Source organism: Nannospalax galili, unplaced genomic scaffold, assembly GCF_000622305.1.
Source record: "Nannospalax galili isolate Female #2095 unplaced genomic scaffold, S.galili_v1.0 scaffold795, whole genome shotgun sequence".
Taxonomy (NCBI): Eukaryota; Metazoa; Chordata; class Mammalia; order Rodentia; family Spalacidae; genus Nannospalax; species Nannospalax galili.
This window is the reverse complement of record NW_008336391.1, coordinates 263262-273444: the sequence shown is the minus strand read 5'-3', so window position 1 is coordinate 273444 and position 10183 is coordinate 263262. Positions and strand designations below refer to the sequence as shown.

The following is a 10183-nucleotide window of genomic DNA, read 5'->3' as shown; positions in this document are numbered from 1 at the left end:
TTTTATTCAAATTTTGCAGCTAGGTAAATTGTCTTGTCCTACTCAAGTCAAAACTTAAGACAAAATGATAAAAATTCACAAGTATTTGTTACTAGCATATGTTCCACAGTCAAAAAAAAAAAAAAAAAAAAAAAAAAAAAACCACTGAAAATAAAAAATGGAATTATATCTGTTACATATAAAAATGACTCATCCAAAAGGCCAGCACAATGAGTACATAGTATTCCAGACTCCATATTAAGCACGCTTCATGCCTGAATAGCAACCATATCACAAGTCTTATCCTTTGGAAGCAGACTATAAGAAAATACAACCAATACTCCAGAATCTGGTTTAAACTCCCAAGGCCTCTACCAAAATAAATCTCTCAAAAAACTTACATGGAAATCCAGGCATTGCAGCACAATCTTGTCACCCAAGTGTTGGGAAACTGAGGAAGAATGACAGGTTTGTACCCAGTCTGGTCAATACCGTGTGTTCCAGGCCAGCCATGACTATATATTGAAACTCTGTCTCCAAAAACCAAAGGAGAAAAAACAAATCTCGGGTAGAAGCCCAGTGACGACTTCTCATTCTTTCCATCCATGACTCCCAATGCTCTTTCTATCTATTGTCCACTGTCTATTCTGAGACTATGTGTACACCCACCCATCCTTTCCTTGCCCTTACACAAAGTCAAGATCAATCAGACCCAGTCTTAAATTTGGACAAGCTAACAGTCAAAATAAACAAGGTCATGGAAAAGAAGACCATAGCTTGTCTAACCTTGTTTTTCCAAAATTCCCTTCCCTGCCTTTACATCTGACTCCACCTACCCTCCCCTTCTAAGGTCTGGGTAACCAAATAAATGTGCCGTCACCTTTTCAACCTTTATAGTCATGGCTTCGCCCACTCGATATTCCTACCCATACTGAAGATTCTCTTCACTCACAGGCACAGCAGACAGTAACCTAAAAGGTATAGCCATTCTGTTTTTAGAAACTAAGGACCACTTTAAGCATCCACATAGTTTTAATACTGTTTGCTTTTTCTGACATTTAAGTATTTTGAAATTGTTTCATGTTATAGTAGAAAGGCAACTCAAACAACAGAAGAAAATGGGGCTAGAATTGCTGCTAACAATATTACACCACCCCAAATAAATCAGGAAGCTCTTAAGAATACTGTCATGAAGCAAATAAAAGTGTAAATCATTTAAATATTGCTACTGTACAATGTAACAGGGAACTGAAATTTTAGGAAAGATAGATATCTAATTTCAGAGTATCACAAACAAAATCAAAACCACACCTTTAAATTAGCTAATCAGTCTTTGCCAAATATTTGCTGATTTGTCTGTCATATGCACTGTTTAAAAGTACCCAAAGAAATTTCAAAATGGGAAGAAATTTGGGTCAATGGCCAAATATCATCTCTTTATATCTCTTTATAAATTAAAATATAGAAAACAATTAGCTTACTTTTTTAAAAAATTTTTTGGTTTGAGACATTGTCTCCTTATAGCCCCACTGGTCTGGAATGTGATCAAGCTGGCCTTGATCTCACAGAGGTCCACCTGCCCCGTGCCTCCCAAATCTGGGATTAAAAGCATTTATGCTTACTTTTAAAACTGAATTTTCTTTCACTGAATATTAATATTATGTTGCCTCTATTAATGTTGTTCCATTTATTTACTTATTTCCTTATTCATAAAAATACTTTGCATGAATACTGTGCATTGGGCTCTAGGCACTAGAGATAAAGCACTAAACAAAACATTTAAAGCTACTCTTTCCTGGAACCTCCATGCCAGCGGATATATCACAGAACACATTTCTTTATTTTTTTTTTCCTATAGCTTTTCTTTTTTTTTTTATTTATTTATTTACTTTATGTGTCATGAAATGCCCACAGAGGCCAGAAGAGGGCATTGGCTCTCCTGAACTGGAGCTATGGAGGGTTGTTAGTTGCTATGTGGGTGGGTGGTAGGACCCAAACCCAAGTCCTTTGCAAGAGCAACCAGTGCTCTTCTTGCTCAGCCAATGCTGAACCGCCTCTACAGTGCACGACCACATTTCTTATTTGTGTGTGCTGGAAAGTCATTAAGACAAGGGTGACACATCTAGGCCAGGACTGGCCTCTAGTTGCTTGCCCCAACCACGGACACCACTGCCAAGGCAAAGCTTAAAGGTGCTGAGCTGGAAACAGAAAGGAAAGCATCTGCTATGGATCAGCCTACAGCCAGCCCCTGGATTCTTGGTTAACACGAATGTTGACTAAAAACAAACTGAAAAATTAGTCCTCTGCTGCAAATGTATTCTTTTCTGATAGGCTAGAAAATAATTTTCACAGCTGATTAGTACTTTTCCTTGTAAAGCTGTTCACAAAGGATAACGCCCTATCAAAGAAGTCTTGACTATGGTTTATTCCGCTCTTAGATACATTCTGAATAAATAATATATGGCAGCAAGCCCATATATTCTGCTGGGAGTAAAGAGTTTTCTACACCCTGTGCTTATAGTATCAGAGCAGTCAGAAATTGAATATCTAAACTAATCTAACAAAATTCAATGACTCCAAGACCTAACCAGAACTGAAAATTGGGAAAGAAGATCAGATTTCATCTTCAAGATAAAGGAGATTCAACAGCTGTGTTGCTAACTAATTACACCAGGAATAGACATTTCATGTACTAAATAGTCACAGTCAAAACCAGAGTATCTGAACAACAAGTGAAGACTTTTGTCAAGTAAGAACTTGTAACTTCAGCTTCAGGAAAAACTAAGCTAAGGAAGCGGCCTTCTACAAGGTTTAATACCTATCACTTTGCTTGGACCAAGAGTGTAATTTTAATGCTCCGCCCTCAAAAACCTTTGAAAACACAAACCCTTTCTACTTCAAGACAAATTTTAGTTATAAGCCTCACAGTTGCAGAGAATTCTTATGTCATACCAGCATCTCCCCACTGTAGTTGAACGTGCCTGTGCTTCTCTTTGCTGCCACTCAGGGAATGAAGGAACTTCTCATCCAGTAATTCTCAGCCTCTAAGACCAATGACATTAACCCCTTAATAAATTCTCTCTCCCTTTGCAACACCCCAGTCCTAACATACAAGACAAAAACAGTGCAAGGACGATAAGACATCTAAATCTATGATCTACAAGCCTAGTACTACCCACTGGTATAAATCCTTGAGTCTAGGTCTCAGGAGATGTAGTGAATGTCACATACAGCTGAAAATATTAGCTCTAAGACTAGCAATAATTCCAGTATGTAGGAAATCTCTTTGTCCTGTTTCACTTATAAATTAACCTTGTTTTATCTCACAGTAAGTTTCTAAGATGATGCTGGGAAAGTAACACAAAATTGTGCAGCAAACATTAACACTTCAAAAACATCTAAACATAAACATCAGTTTTGCTGTCCTCCACCCAAAAATGTATGGGTTCCAAAATAAAAGAACACTTGAGTAAGCAGGAAAATGTCATGCTTACAAGTCCTGCAGAGACTCTTTCATCCTTTTTCTTATGCAATCCTTCATATTTAAGATCCAAATCAAATGGCATCTCATACATATGTCTGTGTATGATCCAAAAACTAATCACTACTTCCATTTTCAACAAGAATACAGTGCTTATTATATTTTTAATGCCATATCCATTATATTCTACATTGTTAAAATGTTCATAACTCTTTAACTAGAACATCATTTGTTTTGCAGCAGATTAAAAACTTCATTATTTCAGAATTTACCTACCTGACATCACCCTACATATTCAACAGAAGACAAGAGATTAATCCATCACCTCTCAGTTCTGAAATTTGGGGCATTTCCAAAACTATTATTCATTTATGGTTTTATAGAACATAAAAAATTGAGCCCTCTTTTCTTGGATCAAGTAAGTTCCTAAATTCCTGACTTTTGGATTCTCTCAATGTCAAAACAACTCACTTCAGGAGTCGTCTCTTCAAAATCTACCCTGTCGAATCTTGTGCTGTGTTCTCCATAATATCTTCTGCAGTTGTTCCCAGATTTCAAATTTCACCACAAATGTTTATTCAGTTCCTCTTTCCGTTTTACAAACTGTAATAGCCAATTGTGTGTGCCAACTGCATGCACTCCAATAACCAATCTTATGATAGTTTCTAAGAGTTTTGGAAGTGGGGGGAGGGAAGGAGGGAGGGAGGGAGAGAGGGAGGGAGGGAAGGAGGGAGGAGCCAAGGGAGGGAGGAACTCATAGTTGCAGTGGGGTATTTTAGCAATCTCTCGGTATGGATAGAAACAATCAAAAATGGGACAAATTGCTAAGATAAAAATATATAACTTTAAATGACTGCATCAGGAATGAAAGGTATGGAAATAAAGATTTCAACTTAAGTATATAAAAAGGAAAAAACAATGCACAAAACAAGTAAGAAGAAAAAAGAAACAAAAGAGTAGAGATCAATAAAATATAAAGATAAAAATAAACATCTGAGTACTATTTGGCTGAAAATATTCTTTAAATACTAAGAGAGACTTAGAAAGTACAGAAGAGCAAATCAAAATAACAATAAAAAGAATAGGAAATACCAATACAGATCTTTTTAAAAAAAATAAAATGAAGAAATAGAATGTTCCCTGGCCAGGCAGAGTGGCACATGCCTTTAATCCCCGAACTTGGGAGGCAGAGGCAGGTGGATTCCTGTGAGACACAGGACAGCCTAGCCTACATAGCAAGTTGCAGGGCAGTGGGGCTACAAAGAGACCCTGTCACAGAAAAACAAATTGGGGAGGGGGAATAGGATGTACAAAAACATTTCATTATTTCATTAAAATTCATTATTTTAATGAATTCAGTAATTTGGATGAAATGGACAAATACCTTTAAAGCACTTGTTAATAAAAATGGTTCAAGAGGAACTAGAATTTCTGAATGGCCATATATCTCGTAAAGCCCTTCAAAGGAAAAAAAAAAAAAAAACTATAGGCCTAGGTACACTGATCTCTCTTATACATCTAAAAACAAAAATATAAGCTTTATACAAATGTTCCCCTAAAATAAATGCAAAAGAACAATTCAGCTTATTTAGTGAAGCCAAAATTGCAATGAAATTTATAACACAGAAGGAAAAATGATATAGACCAATTTTCTTGATGAACATAGAAGCAATTATTAACTGTTAATGGACATAATCCATCCATATGTAAAGGGAAAAGTAAGTGACAGAACAGTGAAGCTTGTTTCAGGAAAAGAAATTCATTTACTATTTCCTGGCCATCTCATCTAGTAAAAAAAAAAAAAAAAAAAAAAAAAAAAAAAAAAAACAGAAAAAGCAAAAGCACATTTTCAAAGGATATGATTGTGTACCAAGAAAACATTAAGTGCTACGAATCCATAAATACTAACAAAGGCTACTAGAAAATGTGGGGAAATGAAGCAACCTTGTAAGCCTGTACTCAGAAGCTCAGGCAGGAAGATCATGAGTTCCAGGGCAGCCTGGGCTACACAGCAAGAGCCTGTCTCAAAAGCCAACAGACAAACTAAAAGTTACTAGAACCACTGAATGAGGTTAACAGGTTTGCAAAATACAGTGTTAATATTTTTAAAGATTTTTATGTCTACATAATAGAAATAATCTTTGGAACTTGTAACCTTTTTTTAAATTTTTAAAAATATTTTATTTATTATTTTTATTTTATGTGTATGCACGCTGTAGGATCCCCTGGAACTGGAGTTACAGACAGTTGTTAGCTGACATGTGGGTGCTGGGATTCGAACCTGGGTCTTCTGCAAGAACTGCCAGTGTTCTTAACCGCTGAGCCATCTCTCCAGCCCCGGAACTTGTAACCTTTAAATGCCATTTATTATATCATTTTAATTCACTAAATAAATAGGAATGAAGTAATGAAGATGTGCAAGGCCTATTTACTGAATACTACAAATATTAAAGGAAACCTTAATAAGCAAACCAATAATGCCATATTAGTGGACTGGAGGACTCAAGATAGCCTTTCTCCTAAAATTAATCTATAGATTCAACATATTCTTATTAAACACCAGGAGATTCTTTGGGGGAAATGGATTGTAAGATGTGTAAAGAATTAAAAGACTCTAATGAAACCAGGTGATTTAAAAAAAATTAAGAAAAGCAATTGTACTGAGAAATAATGAACTTTAGAGATTTACCTTCCAAGCTTTTATAATTTGACTATAATTATCTAAGTATACAAATATTTACCTCCTTTGAATTTCTCCCATGGATAGTTTCATGTATAATGAAACCACATTAATTCTCATATAAAGAAATGATTACAGATTCAAATACACAAGTATTTATGGAAAATGAACCTGAGTTGTAATCTAGTGTCTAGTAGGGAGTAGTCATAAAGTGTAGAGAATTCACACAGCTTCAATCTAAAACTTCTATAATCAGTTGTTATTGAATTGTCATTAAAAACATACAACAGCATCTTGTGACGTTTTCTACAGTCTACAATATTTAATGCCTTAGGTTAACAATTCCGAGCATGGCCTAGCTGTTCCAAGTCACCTTAATACTACTATTAAGATATTACTTGTTTTTTAACACTCAATTTTTCCTTGTACACAAAATTATAGTTACTTTTTAATAAGATATTTGTAAAAAGATTATCATATGCGAATGTTCAGATTTTAAGGGGATAGTATATTAAGCCTCCCATGATTCTTTTATGCTTATTTTATGTATATGAGTGTTTTGTCGACACGTATGTAACTGTACCCATGTTGTACAATGGCCATAGAGGCCAGAAGAGGGAATTGGATCCCCTGGAATTGGAATTACAGGTGGTTGTTAGCTGCCATGTGGGTGCTGGGAACCAAATCCAGTATTCTACAGTAAGGCATCTCTCCAGCCGCACTCCCATAACTTTTAATAAAGTTCACCAATAAGACACTAAAACAATAGCTTAATGGCAACAAATATGATTCCACAGGATTTCTACACATAATTTCTTTTTTCCTATTATAAGATATCGTACTATAAAAAGTACTTTTCTGCCCAGAGTGGTAGTACACGCCTTTAATCCCAGCACTCAGGAGGCAGAGGCAGATGGCTCTCTATGAGTTCAAGGCCAGCCTGGTCTACATAGTGAGTTCCAGGACAGCTGGGGCTACAGGGAGACCCTGTCTCAAAAAAAAAAAAAAAAAAAAAAAAGTACTTTTCTAAGTCTTCTGTCCAATTTTTAAAGTTAGAAATATCTAAATATTAAACACTGCCATCAGTTCAGTCTTCCAAACTTTCCTTTTCTTGCCCCATTATGTTCACCATGTGCTCACAGCTTCTAATATGTGTTCATTCATCTATCCATTGCATTCATTTTCTCTCACTCCACCCAGTATGATACAAGCTGAATAAAGGTGGAGGACTTTTTCTTTGCTGTATTTGTTCACTGGTATATTCTCAGATAGAATTTTCCTTAATACAAAACAATTATTTATTGGATGAATGAACATTTTCCGGAAGTAAATAAAAAATTAAACCTTTAGTTTTTTACCCGGGGAGAAGAGAGGGTCTTACCAAATTAATGCCTGCAAATATCAGGTAGATACATGTACAACACATATAAGCAGGGCACTGTGGCCAAGAGAAAGCTTTCAGGACTCAACAGTTTATTCTGCTGGTCTCAAAACTGAAGAACGATGAGAAGAGGCAAAGCAGCCCACAGGCAAAGCCCCAAGTGGAAGCAGTGCCAGTAGGCACTTCCAACCCGTGACAATGAACAGAAAGGAAGAACAGGGGGAGAGTCATGGGCCCACCTCTCTTCTCCTGGTGGATTTCCTCCAGAAGCTGCTCCTGCCTCTCGATCTGTTCAAACAGACACTGCAGCTCAGACTCCTTGTGCTCAGTCACATCCCTGAGCTGCTGTTTGCAGAGCACCAGCTGCCGCCGCAGAGTTTTCTCTCTGTTTTCTCTCTCTTTCAGTTCCTCACAGAGCCACTGAAGTTTTGTCTAAAACAATGGTATTTATATCTAAGTTATTAAGAATCAAAATAAAATTCCAACAGATGATGATAGCCTTACAACATGATGAAAAAACTAAACAAGCTAAAGCAAAATTTAAACTCCCCATGTTTTAATGTGCATAAAGGTTTACAGCAGTTAAATGTTGGTTTTGGAATTAAGCTATGATAGTAAAAGATTTCATAAAATACTTGGTATATTCCATCATCTTTAGAAAGACAACATCACGAAGAGATTGGCTCATTAAATTTCCAAATCACAATATAGATGGTAGTCCCGACTCAATATTACAATTCAGTACCATCATTTAAAAAACTTTAAACAAACTCATAATAGTTACTTGAATTCAGAGATTTAGAGAGGGGAAGGAGGAGATGAAGAGGGAAAGAAACAGAGAGATAGAGACAGAGGTGAATCCCTAGATACAATGTCTAAAAACACATAACCCCATACAGCCAACAAATTAAGTATGGTGGAAAGATTATAGGTTAAAAGAACAAAATCAACACTTGTGCAAAATTAAAAAGGTAAGTTAATCCATGCAACCCATTTTCACAGACTCTAACCTTATACATCTTTAATGTTCAGGCTTTAAAGCAGGAATGCTAGAGAAATATTTTTTACCTTCAGTACAAAAGGTCATGAGTAGAGAATTTCCCAAGTAAGGCTACCCTGGCATCCCCAGTTTGCTCTAAATATATGGTCTTACTATAAGTAGAAACCAGGTGGAACAGCTGATGAAAGGGAAAATGAGGCTCAGTTAGGGAACAGACAACTGTTACTGCAGATGGGGAAAAACCAAAACTCTGACAATACTGCCGGTAGGTAGGAAAATGATACACATTTCTTGTTTGCAAAAACAATCTCTCAGTATAACAAAGGGTTAGGCAGAGAGTTATCATATAACCTGCAATTCCACCAAGTTGAATACAGTAATGGCATGAAATTTGTAGGTAAATGGCTAGAATTAGAAACTGTTATACTGAGTGAAGCAACACAGACTCAAAACAAGTGACATATGTCCTCTTTCATTTGTGGATCTTAGTTTCAAATCCTTATATGTGACTATATATCCTGATGTAACTGCAGGAGTCCTGAAAATACGAAGGAACCATGGAGGTAAAAGGAAAGAGCCTGAAAGAGGGGGATAGTAGGAGACAGGTATTACCAAGGGGAAAATAGGGCAAATGAGGATACTTTAACTGAGGAAGGAGGAGGGGAGGATTAGACAGGGAAAGAGATGAGAGAGATAAATAATGCATAGGTGGTGTGGAAAACCAGAGGGAATGTATGAGGTCAAAATCCTACTGAAAAATACACATACAATATATGTATTTGAGTGCATGTATATAGCTGAAGGTTATATGACAAGAAACACAGTGCCAGACAGGAGAAACCTCCCTTCCAGTTGTTGGTTAGGGTGGTCCAAGAGACTACCAAAATAACAAAGGCTATTGCCACAGCCCTTGATTGCCTCCTAGAACTTAAAGGTAAGACCCTATTGTTGAAGGCAGGATATATTTCGATCATAGAACTTGGAGCAATGGTGCTGGAACTGATCTGGAAACCTCCTCACAGAAGACGAGCTCTCACAGTATCAGAGGATACAATGCAAGTTACTAAGGGAGAAAAATCAGTCAATGGTCAAACCCCAGCAGTAAAACCTAATAACTACAACAATGACCAACACAGCAAACTAACTCAATTGGTACAGTAGTGGCACTTTTATCTAGAATCAGCAGCTATCTAACTGGACTTAAAACCAGCTTGATGGAAGGGAACTGTGTGTGTGCTGTAAATATAGCCAAATACACATGGTTGGAGAGGTCATAGATCCTAGAGAAAAACCTATGTCTGCCATACCCCTAAATAAACATAATTTCTTACTGTTTGCTAAACATTTATCCTTATATTTATAGAAAAGTGTACTTCTCACCACCCATCAAAGAAGCTTCTTTTCGCAACAGCTGGAGAGTTCCACAACTGGTCAAACACAGAGAATAAGTGTCTGTGAGGTGCCCAGTCCTAAGTGACACATCTACAATAGAACCTCTACACCTCAGGCTCACAGAACATAGCAGAACAGGGATAGAGAGAATTAATGCATCTCTCAGTTCTTACCAGTGAAGCTTCTTCATGCAACACAGGGTGATTAACATAGAAAGCTGTAACTGACCAAAGTGCAGAGAATAAGAGATTATAGAGTGCTTGTCCCTGG

At 36.7% G+C, this 10183-nt stretch overlaps 1 protein-coding gene across 7 annotated transcripts in view; it reads right to left on the bottom strand.

Moving 5' to 3' along the window:
- Cep128 (centrosomal protein 128) overlaps positions 1-10183 on the bottom strand; it is a 466611-nt gene that overhangs the window by 242551 nt on the left and 213877 nt on the right. For all 7 annotated transcript variants that reach the window (XM_029562537.1, XM_029562536.1, XM_029562539.1 and 4 more), the window contains one exon: positions 7761-7953. In XM_029562537.1, the coding sequence (XP_029418397.1) occupies positions 7761-7953 (193 nt within the window). The remainder of the gene's footprint in view (positions 1-7760; positions 7954-10183) is intronic.